General features: G+C 42.4%; 1 protein-coding gene across 1 annotated transcript in view; it reads left to right on the forward strand.

The window, feature by feature from the left end:
- Positions 1 to 11764, forward strand: part of LOC119801649 (liver carboxylesterase 1-like) — a 29606-nt gene extending 17842 nt beyond the window's left edge. The window contains exons 9-14 of the mRNA XM_038312248.1: positions 801 to 941; positions 2475 to 2555; positions 3066 to 3213; positions 7931 to 8062; positions 9877 to 9949; positions 11483 to 11764. Of these exons, the coding sequence (XP_038168176.1) occupies positions 801 to 941; positions 2475 to 2555; positions 3066 to 3213; positions 7931 to 8062; positions 9877 to 9949; positions 11483 to 11666 (759 nt within the window). The 3' untranslated portion in view covers positions 11667 to 11764. The remainder of the gene's footprint in view (positions 1 to 800; positions 942 to 2474; positions 2556 to 3065; positions 3214 to 7930; positions 8063 to 9876; positions 9950 to 11482) is intronic.
- Positions 11765 to 14375: the final 2611 nt, after the last annotated feature.

Raw genomic sequence — 14375 nt, forward strand, 5'->3', positions numbered from 1 at the left:
GGTGTAAATGGGGTTAGCTATTGAAAGACATGGGCTGTGACTCAGCTTGAGACTCGGGCATCCAGAAGGGTCTGAATAGAGCAGTGAAACGTGTTGAGTTTGCAAGCATCCCTTTGACTGCACGGTGAAAATAATAGGTTATAGAGAAGGGGCAGGGGCCGTGCAAGACCACTGTGACCACAGCATAGGCAAGGCATTCTGGTGCAATGTGTCGGGTCATGACAGGGTGGAAGGAACAACCAGTAAGGGTGGCAACAGGAGCCTGAAGCTGAGTGTTCTTACGTTGAAGTTCAAGCATGAAGTACACAGTTTAAACTAGAAGTGATGAACTGTTAAGCTCTCCTGTGGTTGATATCCTCCCTACAGCAAGTCCACCCCCTTTAAAGCTCCCCAAAAAGTGTCACCAACTGGGGTCAAAGTGTTCAAATGGGGCCACTTAAACCACACACACACAACTGTATAAAATTTATAAATTATAATATATTTATAATTTCAAATTATGTACAATTTTATATACATATGTAAAATTGAATATGATCTGTTACACACGTATACATATATATCTTACTTTGCTCTAAACCAATTCCCATAATACCCATTCCCTGTCAGTATTGTTTCTGGCTCCCCTGGCACAGTTCTGTTTTTAGCTACTCATAGACGTGGACCCATTTAGGACCCCGACTTCCTGTGGCGCAGACACATGAGTCCATGTGTAGGCTGAGCGCTGAGATGGACAGAGAGTGGAGTCTGATGCTAGCTGGGGAAGGGTAATCACAGACATTGCATTCTTCTCTTCCTAGAGCTACTTTTTGCTTCCCACTGTGATTGATGGAGTGGTGCTGCCAAAGGCACCAGAAGAGATCCTGGCTGAGAAGAACTTCAACACTGTGCCCTACATGGTGGGCATCACCAAGAAAGAGTTTGGCTGGAGCATGCCTATGGTGAGAACATATAGGACTCTTAGTGGTACCCATGGATCTTCAGTCCACACAACCCACCTCTTTGATCCTATGTGCTCTATCTGGTCACAGTCTCCAACCAGACCAGAGAAACTGTCACCACTGTCATACTTCCATGGGAAGATTCTCCAGCATGGCCCAGCTGCCCTCTGGGAACTACAGCCCTGGAAAACCCTCTCCCTAGATGCTGTCCTTCCTTAAGGAGTCTAAAATTCCCAGGCTGGGAGGGTCTGTAGAGAGGACAATGGTGCAGATGGAGTGACAAGGGGCATCTAAGGAGCAAGAGATGGAGTCCAGGAGAATCTGATTGGGCACTGCAGCTTCCACCTTGGACTTGAACTATTGGGTTGTATACATTTCCATGGCTGTACTTGGTACTTGAGGTCCATAAAAATCACTTCGGACTGAAATAAAGTTGCTCTGGAAGGTAAGAAGGATGGATGTCCTTCCCCGGTAGGAGAAAAACTCTGACATTGACTAAACCACTGAGATGTATTAATTTCATAGCGTTTGCGGTGTCAGATTCCTGATATATAGAGATTTCAAGGCTGAGACAGTCCCGAGAGACGCTGTGATTAAGCAATGAGTTAGTGTCTCCAGTTACTGAATTTAATTCATCCCCACTTCCCGGAAACAAGTTTGCATCTTGTCATGATAGGGAGCAAAGGTGTGAGCTGAAGTACATACCTCACCAAAGTGAGTTCTTCACTCTGCATGGTGACCAAAAGGGTGATGGGGGTTATCACCCCAAATGTGCACATTTCTAAAAGGTTAAAGTGTTGCAAGAAAATTTTCCCTCACATACTTGGGAAAATAATGTTGTTGAGGAAACTGTAGCTCACAGGACAGAGAAAGGATGGGTGATCCCAAGACAAGGCTCAGGGGACCCTGGGCCCATCAATAAGTTCAGAAAGAGGTAGAGTAACTCCAGTTGAGCTTCCTGAGCTTGACCAGGTGGGCACTGAAGAGAGACAACTGTCATTGTAGGGCCCTGGGATGACCTTCAGCTGCTGGAGTAGGGTCAAGTTTCTCAGTACAGACATTTGTCCAGGGATAGACACACAGAAGGTTCTGTAGGGCTACCTGCAAAGGATTGAAAAGATCATCAATGAAATTTAGCCATATAGTTGACTGGACTCTGGCTTCCATAGACTCCTGAGCTGTAGGTCAGGGCTTGTGTCCTCCCAGTACCTTCTAACACTGTCCTAGCCTAAATGCCACTCATCCTCTGAAGGATTAGTGTGTGTTTGCATTATATAAACTATACATGGTATAGATTTCTATCTATAATATCTAATATATACAATATATGTGGTATGTGCATTCTCTTGTACTGCATATATTTCTAGATATAATCTCAATTTTTTCATAGGTTATTTCTTCAAACATGAAATTCCACACCTAACAAGGCCTGGTAAAGGAACTTCCTTCTGTATTGGTTTGGATATTCGACCTTTTTGTTTCTTCCTGTTAAATTCCACACGATTCACAAATATTAATCATTGTGTTTCACAGATGATAGGCTTTCCACTTTCCGAAGACAAAATGGACGAGAAGAGGATCGCTTCCCTTCTTTGGCAGTCTTACCCAATCCTTGTAAGCGAACTGTGGGACTGAGCTGAGAAGCAAAGAAGTGGGGGTGCTTGCTTCCAAACACACACTGACTCCGTGGCTAAGAGTGCTCATATCTGTGTTTCAGCCCCCGTTTTCTACTCTGCACACTTTAGTATAATGCGAGAAACTCATTTGCTGCTTGTTGCTTAAAAATTCCAGTATTTCCAGGATATATTGTTGAATATAAAAGATTCCTTTGGAAAGCTGGCTAAAGATGGAGGCTATTTTCAGCAAAACCCAGTTATCTAGGGCTTAGAGACCCAAGACTTCTGTAGGTAATTTTTGGGAGGCAAAGCAGACAGGTGGGCACAACAATATTTACTAACATTGAGTACTTTGTCCTTCTGACACATGGGCCCCTACTATCTGTAGGTTCCTGAATGTCCTCAGCTCTGATAAAGAAGATGTTACTGACCAGCAAGTCTCATGAGCCATGCCTTTTTCATTCCCTTTCTCAGAAACACTTTTCTGATCAGTTTCTGGTCCTTTTAGAACATCTCTGAGAGTCTGATTCCAGCTGCCATTGAGAAGTACATATCAGGGACAGACGACCCCATCAGGAAGAAAGACCTTCTCCAGGACTTAATGGGAGATGTGATGTTTGGTGCCCCGTCTGTGATTGTGTCCCGTGGCCACAGAGGTGAGTCTCAGTCTCACGTGTTGCATGGGAGAAGGATACAAACTCACCAGCTAGGTCTCCAACTCACCCACCTCTTGAAATAGTCAGTTATGAAATCCACTGAGGACCAGCCCTCAAAAGCAGGTTCCCTATGTCCTGCAATCGTTAGTTTCCCTTCTGCCAGTAGGAGTCTATGAGAAAGTTGGTCACAAGCAGTTTAGTCTAGGAGATAGTCCCACAGAACACTGTAGAGAGGTGAGGTGAGACTTAGAAAGGAGAGGGGCCAACCTAGAGAGCTGCCTAGCATGTGACCACCTTAGATACATGCAGCTTAGTGTTTTGTTCAGGACTTTTCTCTCTCAGCAGCTAAAGAGCAGTATGTATCCACTGCTCATTGGCTAAGAGCTCTCTCACAGGGATTGTTAGGTCTATCTATGATGCCTTTATTTGCTGCAAACATGAGCACAGTTGTTTCTAGTGGCCAGAAAATGGCCCAGGCAAGTCCTGTTGATGTTTTATGTGCATATCAGGCTGGCCTGCCCAGAAATAGGCAATTAGTCAGAATGTGTAATTTTTACTTCACTCACTCCGTAACAAAAATAAATGACATATCAAAACTTAAGGGGAGGAGACTTTACTTTAGTTCAGAGCCTCGAATGTTTAGCCTGTGATGTTGAGAGAGTTAGATCAGCTCGCATCATGGGGCATGTAAGTATTGAAGCTGTGTGGAACAGCAACATGCATAGTCCAGGTCATTACTGAGTATGGCCCCAGTGACCAACTTCCTACCAACAGAACACACCTTCCCCAACCAATAGTGTGTTAGAGCTTGAATGCAATAGTAGAAAACACATGAGCCGTAGTGATCTAATTGTCTCTGGAAACACTCCCATAAACACAAAAGTGGGATTTGCAAGTTTTCTAAGCAGTTCTTAATTTAACTAAGTTGCTGGAACCAACTATCAAAGGTACCAATTACATATGCCAAAACTGCTCCTTCTGCGAGGCTAAGATGATTTTCCCGCATTCCTTTCTGAAGTTGCAGTTACCTGTGAGAAACTGTAGGGATGAAGAAAGAATAGAGAATATAACACAATGACATATTTTGAAAGAGAGAAACATTCTATCATTTCTTAAATTTCAAATTGACAATCTGGGCTACAAGGGCTAGTTCCGGGACAGTCTCCAAAAGCTACCGAAGAAACCCTGTCTTGAAAAACCAAAAAAAAAAAAAAAAAAAAATTCAAATTGATAAATTTCACCTGCCAACTATGGTGCACACATTTTCTGCTCGATTATGCAATGCCTAATAAATATATCAGCTGATTAACACACACATTTCTTCACATACTTAACATTTTCTACAGTGAGACTTGAAATTTTCTCTCAGCTATTTTTAAATTTATGATTTTATCATTTATATATATGACACTGTGGGTTGGAAAACTAATAAGATAAAGATTTTCCTCCTGCCTGATATTTTGCCCTCATAATGTTTTGTCTGGATGTTTTTGCTGTTCCCAATTCTGTGTTTATACAGAATTTCTGTATGTGTGGAATGTCTCTGTGTCTGTATGTGTTTCTTGTGTTTTCATTTGTAGCTCAGAATGGGCTAGAAATGATTGTGTATCTCTGACAGATCTCAAATTCACAGTAGTTGTCCTTCTTGGCTTCCAGAGTTCTGTGAGTACAGATATGAGCCACCAGGTCCAGCTCATTTGTTTTTTATCTCAGACCCTGTGCTCTAACACAACCATTGCTTCCGTTCCTCTTATTTAGTTTTCCTTTCAAATTGCATCCATTTTCATTCTTTCTCTTCCAACCTTCATTTTATTTATGGTAAACCTGTTGGTAAGGCATGTTTAAAAATCCATTCAATCCATCTCCTTTATTTCAGAATTCACATTAAAGATAATTGTGGTCCTTAAAGACTCACTAGTGCTCTTTGGTGGTTCCATTATGGTTGTTTTATAAGTTTTTCTTCTTCTCTAGGTGCCTTTCTTTGTGATTTTCTGCTGTTCTGAAGGAGTGTGCCTTTGTTTTTTTCTAATTTGGGGCTATGGCTCCACTGAAGACTTCTGCTTTGTGTCTACTATAAATCCTACATCTACCATTCTGCTTTTACAGATATTTTATATCTATTTGTACTTGTCTGTTTGCCATGTACCCATGCCGCCATGTCAATATGAAGGTCAGAGTGGGACTCAGTTCTCTTGTTCCATCATAGAAGTTCTAGGAATTGGAGTCAGGAATCCAGCTGTGAGTCATCTCACTGACCCCTAGTGTAATTCTGATAGCACACAGTAAGCTGGTAAAATTGTAACTTTGATAACATATAAAGGTTTATGGCCATGTGATCCTACATGCTTCCTATCTCCTCTGATAACGTTGTTACTTTATGACTCTACCCCTTAATGAATACACACTTTATGTCTCTTTTGTAATAAATTATATCATTGGATGGCAGTTTACTTTAAGTCTACTTGAGGAGTAATCTCAGATATAGTCATTAGCATAACTTTCTGTTAAAACCTTGCACTATGTAGGATAAAACTGTGTCCATATCGTCACAAAAGCGAGGCTTACTGTCTTTCCAGAAAGTTCTACTTGACCTTGAAGAACTGTTTCCTAAGGGGTTGGCAGAGTCACAGGATTGCCTAAAGCTATCGTGACAGAGTTGTGAGTTAATTAAAATATTCCCCATCCTGTGTTGTGATGACACTTGTTGTCATCGCCACTTCCGGGGATGGACATCTCATGGCACAAAGTAATGAGATGTAGCCCGGAGGTGATGGCACACACCTTTAATCCCAGCACTCAGGAGGCAGAGGCCAGGGGATTTCTGTGAGTTCAAGGCCAGCCTGGTCTACAAGAGCTAGTTCCAGGACAGGCTCTGACGCTACAGAGAAACCTTGTCTCGAAAAATAAAAAAATAGTATTTAATGTAATATACACAAAATTACTTCAAATACATTTATGAAGTGCATGGATGATACAAATTATAAAGGTGTAAATGTGTATATGTATTTATAAATATAAGAATATATATATGTGTGTGTGTGTGCATGTATAATATATGTCTTGTGAAAGAGTAGGAATGTTTTCAGGGAAATTTATACTTCTTTTTAGTATTTTGAATTTCCCTACTTTATCTAATATGTGGGTATCTGTTCTGTTATTAAACCATTGTCTTGAAGCTCCCAGACTGGAGGTTTATGGGCTCATACATGAGGAGCAAAGATTGATGCCTCCATTGACCCTATAAGCAAAATAGTGACATCTTGACCCCTTCTTTGTTGGTAAGAGAGGAGTCAGTGGAGAGGAGGAAAGAGTTTGGAGGAAACACAAGTTCGCCTTGCCCAGGCACTTCGATTTTACCTCCAGTTATAGGCCGTGGGCGTAGGGGAATACCAGATACTATGGTTCTGCTAAAGGAACGTAGCAACAAAATGACCCTTGATGACTTTCTGCTACACTCAGAGATAAGCCCCTACCCTAGCCATCATCAGAGATGCTCCCTCCTGCAGTACATGGGAACAAATACAGAGAGCACAATTAGACAGTATGCAGTGAATGAGAGCACTTGGAACACGCAGCCCTAAATGGGATGTCTCCATCGAATCCTCACCTCAAGGATGAGAGAAAACTGTTACAGAGGAGGCAGAAAGACCATAAGAGCCAGAAAGGATGGAGGATGCCAAGGAAACAAGGCCCTGCTGGACACAACAGCCTTGATGCACATGTGAACTCACAGAGACTGTGACAGCACAGGGGCTGCACAGGTCTAAGCCAGATGGAGTTCCAGTGCTGAGAGAGGACGTGGACACAGTCATGCTTCTCTAGCCAAGAAGCTGTCTCTAATTCACAACCACCCACAAAGAAAAAAAATTTGTTTTCTCCAACAGTCTCAAAAGGTATGGAATCAACTCTTAAGAGCAGTCCCCAAGCCCAGCTATAGATGACAGAGACAAAAGTAACTCAGTGGTATTTGGGGAGATATTTTGCCCTCATAATGTTTTGTCTGGATGTTTTTGCTGTTTCCAATTTTGTGTTTATATGGAATTTCTGTATGTGTGGAGTGTCTCTGTGTCTGTATGTGTTTCTTGTGTTTTTTCCTTTGGCTCTTGTTCTTTCCTGCTTGTTTATTTGTCCTGTTTTGTTTTTGTTTTGTTTGTCTGATTGTTTGCTTGTATGTTTGCTTTCTATAGAGATGCTGTGGATTTGGTTTGGTGGTGAGGATCAGGAAGGAAGGATTGGAGGAGGGGAAACTGTCATCAGAATATATAGTCTGAAAAAAAAACTTATAAAAAGACCTTACCCTTGGGCTACCAATGAAGTTGGAGGTATCATGAAACACAAGAGACAGATCATTCAATCTCAGCATAGAATCTTATTTATATGTCATCATTTCTTTATGCCTCTGAAGAGCTGAGAAACTCTTTGAGTGCCCAGAGCTAGGCAGGATGCAACTCTGAGGTTGTAGATGTTATACACTCTGACACTCATCCCATTCAGTCACTGCCTGTGTGTATCCATTCACTGTTCATTCAGTAAGCATCTTCTTCAAATCCTAGGACTACATCAACCAGCTGTGCAGCCCTAAGCAAATCCCTGGGACTTCCTAAAGCTATTTCCTCTGAAGCTAAAGAGTGATTTTTAACTGCAGGGCCTAAGACCTTGACACTATCCAGGTGTGTATCTGGAAATGTGAACTGTGCATGAATCCATGTCTCCTCAGATGCTGGAGCCCCTACCTACATGTATGAGTTTCAATATGGGCCAAGCTTTGTATCAGAAATGAGACCCAAGACAATGGAAGGAGACCATGGTGATGATCTCTTCTCTGTATTGGGAGCCCCCTTTTTAAAAGGTAAAGTCTGTTTGCTGCTTGTGGCCTTGGTGATCTGAGACCTGGGTCTGGATTTTTGCTTGATGGCCTTGAGCAAGTGTCTCCTTTTAAAGTGGTGTTCCCGATGCTCTGTAATGGAGCTCCGCTATAGGACAGTCCCCAGCCTTTCTCCTTCTTTAATACACATGATGGGATTGTGTTAATGTGTCCCCAGCCACAGTCATTCTCAGAATCCTGCTGTGACACCAATAAGAAAATTAGAAGGTCACTGTCTTGGTTGATGTGGAGAGACACCCTCACCACAGAAACTCTTATAAGGAAAACACTTATGGGGTGGCTCACTTACTGTAACAGAGGTTCAGTCCATTATCATCATGACCCAGAGCATGGCGGTTGGTGTGCAGGCAGACGTGGTGCTGGAGCTGAGAGCACTACATCGTGCAGGCAACAGGAAGTCAACCTGCAGTCACACTGAGGGAAACCTGAACAAAAGAGACCTCAAAGCCTATCCCCACAGTGCCACACCTCCTCAACCAAGGCCACACTTCCTAGTAGTGCTATTCCCTTTGGGGACCACTTTTATTCAGACCACCGTAGTCATCCACTAGCCCTTTAGGGCAAGAATGCCAGTATTTTTTTGCCTCCCATAAGTACTAGAATTTGAGTAAAGGAAGAGTTAGAACATTTTCTAACTTTGAATAAGGCTTATCATGTGTAGTGACGAGGCGGGCTGCATCCAGCCACCCGGCTCCCGCACGGCTAGCTTTACACGCGAAATAACAACACACAAACTATATTCATTTAAACACTGCCTGGCCCATTAGTTTCAGCCTCTTACTCACATCTTGATTAACCCATATCTAATAATCTGTGTAGTACCACGAAGTCGTGCCTTACCGGGAAGATTCTAGTGTATGTCCATCTTGGGCCAGAGCTTCATTGCGTCTGACCCAGAGAGCAGAGGCATGGCGATTTATTAACTTCCCTTCCCAGCATTCTGTTCTGTCTACTCCGCCCACCTTAGGGCTGGCCAATCAAATGGGCCAGGCAGTTTCTTTATTAACCAATAAAATCAACTCAAACAGAAGACCCTCCCACATCAATCATGTTCCTACCTATCTAGCTATCTAATATATACCGTAAATTTAAATACGCTGAAAGATATGATATTTAGTGAACCTTTAACAAAGGTCTCCAATACCTTACTTTTCAACAATTGCATATAACATGTGACCTATTGTATGTCCCTCATGGCACACCAGTGTCACTGGGCATCTCCCAGTTATGATTATTTTCAGAGTCTATGAAGAGGTGTATATGTAGGAGGTTGAGAACAGACCTAAGGGGCAGCAACTCTGGTGGTAAAACTGGGGAAACTGAGTCTTGTTGCCATTGGACTCCAAGGGAGATGGACACCAGACAGGTCAGTATGAGAGATAAAGGCATATGGCATCTGAAACATTCCTCTTAACTTTAAATTGAAGGCATACTCACAAAGATCTTCTTAAAAGACAGAATTTGCTCAGTGGATATGTAATAAAGGTCAAGAGTGCATTTCTCCCCTTCAAATATTAACCAGGACTGACCCCATGTATCTTCAGGGATTAGCATCATAGGATCGATCAGACACATTCAGCCCAATGTGTTCATACTCAAGACTACATTTATTAAAGGTGCTCAGATTGCGATGTTGTTGCAGCTCATCAACCACATCTTAGGTTAAGTAGGTTAACTTTTAGCTCATTAACCACAACTTAAGTAAAATAGGTTATTTTTTAGCTCATTAACCACACCTTAAGTTAAGCAGGTTAATTTTATATCTTTTTTCCACACAGATGGTGCCTCAGAGGAGGAGATCAGTCTCAGCAAGATGGTGATGAAATTCTGGGCCAACTTTGCTCGGAATGGGTGAGGCTGGGGGCAATATTGCCAGACCTGAAGGTGTAGTGCCCTGGGTCCTACCTATGAGGAAGGAGTAGTTTTCTAGAGTTTCAGTGATCATCCTTCTAACCCTGGGATCGAAGCAGTCCAGTGAGAGCTGGGCAAACCTGCTGTGCAGTTGGATGATTTGTGGTACTTCAACATGAGGAGAGAATGTGAACTCAGGCTCAGATGGAGAGGTTTCAAGCTTTGATCCTTGTCCTATGAGCTCTAGTGTCAGAACAGAACACCATGTGGGGAGTATATGTAGGGCAAAGCACCTTACTTCCTGATGTTTGGGAAGGGAAGGGAAGGGCCAGGATCCTAACACTGTCCTCATGCAAGTCTCCCATGATCATCCTCCTCCAACAAGTCCTTCTTCATTACCTTTCTGTCATGCCCCAATGGCACCATCAGGTGAGGATAAAAGCTCCAATCCATGAGCTTCTGGGTAGTATTAAGCTCTAAATTATAACCTGCCTACAATCCCCAGAAATTCATGTACATCACAAAAACTCATCCACACAAATTCTTAACACTCTTAACATTGCTTTGATATCCAAGTTCAAAGACTTCCCAGGCTCAGGTAAGCCTTTGCTATGAGAAACAACACAAATAAAAAAGTAACAAATTTCCAAAATGCAAGGACAATAGCCAAATGTTCCTATTCTCAAAAGAGGAATGGGAAAATTCAAACCAGAGCAAGTCCAGAATCTAAGAGAGAAGCATTTAAATCCTAAATCTACTTTTCAAACATCCAGAAATCTGTTGACAGACATGGGCTCTGAAAAGCTTGGAAATGCATTCTTTTCTTCAGACTTTGTGTCATTACTTGGGTTCTGGGTATAAATGGATAAACTAATACCTATATTAATATATGGGTATAAAAACATACCCCCATAGGCTCATATAGTTGAATGCTCAGTCACAATGTGCTTAGATTAGAAGGATTTGGAGGTGTGGTCTTGTTGGAAGAAGTATGTCACTCCTCCAACAAAGTCTTTGACATTTCAAAGTCCATGTCAGATCCAGTGTCTCTGTCTACAGCTCAGGATGTCACTTTTCAGCTACCACTCTGGTGCTAGGCATGCTGCCATGATACTGCACAATGTAAGCAAGGCCCCAGTTAAATTCTTGGGCATCAGGAAGCTGTGATGTGAAGAATGGAACCCAAGAACTGTTCAAAACCTTTGTGATCTGGTTTTTCCAACTATGCCCCACCTTCTATTCCACTAGCTCGCAGACAGTATCAATTCATAACCCAGGAGGATTTATAGAAAATGTAAGATTTAAATCATAACAAGATTTAAGAGAGACTGGAGAGAGAGAGAGAGAGAGAGAGAGAGAGAGAGAGAGAGAGAGAGAGAGAGAGAGAACTATCCCAGCAGATAGAGATCTGTCCATCTGTGGAAGGTTACTGGTTTCTTGACAAAGATAAGCCAGCGCATTCTTGCACATCTCTGAGCACCATGGGGACAGCGTAGCTGATTTGGTGACTTTCTCTTTTTATTCTGTTCACAGGAACCCCAATGGGGAAGGGCTGCCCCATTGGCCACAGTATGACCAGAAGGAAGGGTACCTGCAGATTGGAGTCCCAACACAGGCAGCTCATGGGCTCAAAGACAGGGAAGTGGCATTTTGGACTGAGCTCAGGGCCAACGATGCAGCAGAGATGTCAACCCAGAAGAAGCACGTTGAGCTCTGATCAGGAGGCCCAGCCAGATTTGAGAGCATGGAGCAGAAAAAGGGATATTCCACAGAAGTTGTATCCAAATAAAAGCATCCTATTTTTGAGGACATAGACACATGTGGGATGCTATAGAAACACAATGGAAAAAGATATAGAGTTGTGTAGCATACTGTACAAACATAATAAGGAGAAACATTTGATTTTATGTTTTCAAATTTTAACATTACAAAACCATTCCCCTGGTAATCAAACCAGAGTTTTTGGCTCAAGATGAATCTACGGGCCTTAGAGAGGGAAGTATGGAGAGAGATCCAACACCATAAGATGTCACCTCCGCAAGGAGTGGATAAATGATTGACTGCCCTACTATCTAAAGGAAACAGGCACACTGTGGGAGACATGAGATTTCTTTGGTGCTACTTTGTCCAAGGTCCACACAAAGACCCACGCATCCCAGAGAGGGCAGGAATGACAGAACAGAGAAATGAGCCCACCCAAGTGGAATAAATAAAACAATTTACACACAATTTAAGAATAATTAACACACCTGTAAGACACAGTGTAATAAAATATATACTGCCATTCCAAGATGGTAGATTTGAGTCCCATAAAGCAGTAATGGGGATAAAAGAAGGCTGAAAGATAGCAAGGCAATCATCAGGCCCTTTATATTCATGCCTACATCCATGGCATATTGCACCAGAATGACAGAATCTACAGGCCTGGCAGTTGTGATGCATATAGCCTTTTTTAACATGCTTGAACTAGCCCTACTTGCTGTCTGTAGCTGTGCTCTGTTTTGGTGAAATATTCCTTTCCTTTCTGACCATCTTCTAGGGTTCTGTCCCATCTCTGGCTTCACCCTCATAGCTTCATCCCTGGCCTTCATATAGATGGCTGATGGTTATTCAGGTCACGGCACACAGTGTCTGCTTTCCTTTAAATGCATGTCAAGGCTTCTGTGAACCAATAATTTGAGTTCTGTGTGCCTGCAGAAGCAGCATCATGGATAATGGCAAAGTCTATCCCCAAGTGGTGGAGCAGGCAGGCTCTAAGAATGCAGTTTTAGGAGCCCCAGTGGGCCTAGGTGTCAGAATGCAGGGAAACTCTCTTGTGGCTTGTGTGATAGGTCACCATGGAGAATTCTTTTCTCAAGACAAATTTTTACATTCTTAAGAGCAATGGGTAGGAACTAAATAATTCCTGTGATGGCCTCGAGATATTTTTCCCTTCCAGATGAAAATGTATGGCTTATTTTAAAAATCTGTAATCTGGTCATCCACCACAATTTTCTTGTCCCCAAATTCAAATGGGTAGTTGCCAGCAAACTGCATGTCTTATTATTGCTGTTTGTGCAGACCTAAGTACCAGCATCTACCAATAACTGAGCCAGGCCTGAATACTTTTCTGTTGGAAGTTTCCACCAACAACTTTATTAAACCCGCTTTAAGCTCAGTTGCAAACAAGACACAGGCTGTGGCTATGAACAGTGTAGACAACTTCCTTACTACCCACTGTCCAATAGTCTCTCCAAGACATTTCCAATGTGTTGACACTAAAACATGGCATTATTTACAAAGTTCACACTCTAGAACTGGCCTATCAGGTTACCAAAAACCAACTTAACAAACAAACAGAAAACACCAAAAATCTCATAATGCTTTAAGTCAGTTTACACTTTTCCTGGGCCACATTCATATCACCCTCTGCTAGAGGCCTGGCAGTTCAGTTCCCAGTAGAGTCTCATTGCCACATAAAGCCTAAGGCTCCACAATCTTGTCTGCCTTCTGGTTCTGCTTACACAGCCTCTACTTCATATCTCCAACTGATTAAAGTCCTTGCTCTAGGAAGGCTTGCAGCTTGTGGTTACCCCCCCTACTGGGGCGTGGCCTCTCATACTATATATGCTGATGCAATGCCTGCTTCAGGCCCGTTGGATTGCTGGATTTGATCTATGTCCACCGTTCAAGCAGAGAATTCTGATTTGTGAGTTTACCTCTAAATAAATGACTATTAATTTCACATTTCTGAGCTAGTGTGGGATTTCTTTCAAGTATCTGTTCATACTTGGTTCGTTCATCAAGTCTTTGAAGATTTTATGCAATAGTACTATCAGTGGCCCTATGCCTGGGATGAATACTTTTAACCAGACTTTCTGTCACCATGACAAATACATAAAGATATTAGTAGTAAGTGTTTTTATTTTGATGAGTCTGGACATCTCAGTCCATCATGTGGGGAGGGCATTGCCCTGCTAAGCAGCACACACTATGGTGGTCAGGACCCCAGGGTATGCCTGTGCAGGCTGGCCCTTTCTTCTTCCCATTTACTCCACCTGGGCACCAGCCTACTGGATGAAACCAACCACATTTAGGGAGAGTCATCTCCTGTGCAGACACAGCCAGAAGTGCGCTTTGCTCATCTGATGTCTTCTCAAGCTAAACAAGTTGATAATCAATATCAGCTGTCACAAGTTTGATTATTTGTCTTCCTTCAGATGAATGGCTGGCATTCATTTTCTTCTCTTCTGTTCATGGTCTTTCTTATGTTTTTTAGTTAAAAATTTTTAAATTAAAATATAATTATATCACTTCCCTCTTTTCTTTCATCCCTAAAACCCTACCATATCCCCTCAGCTGCAACCCCTCTTTGCCCCCACACTCCTTTTCATATTGGTGAATCCTTTTTTTGAATCTCTCTCTCTCTCTCTCTCTCTCTCTCTCT

This window comes from Arvicola amphibius, chromosome 15 (genome assembly GCF_903992535.2).
Source record: "Arvicola amphibius chromosome 15, mArvAmp1.2, whole genome shotgun sequence".
Classification (NCBI taxonomy): Eukaryota; Metazoa; Chordata; class Mammalia; order Rodentia; family Cricetidae; genus Arvicola; species Arvicola amphibius.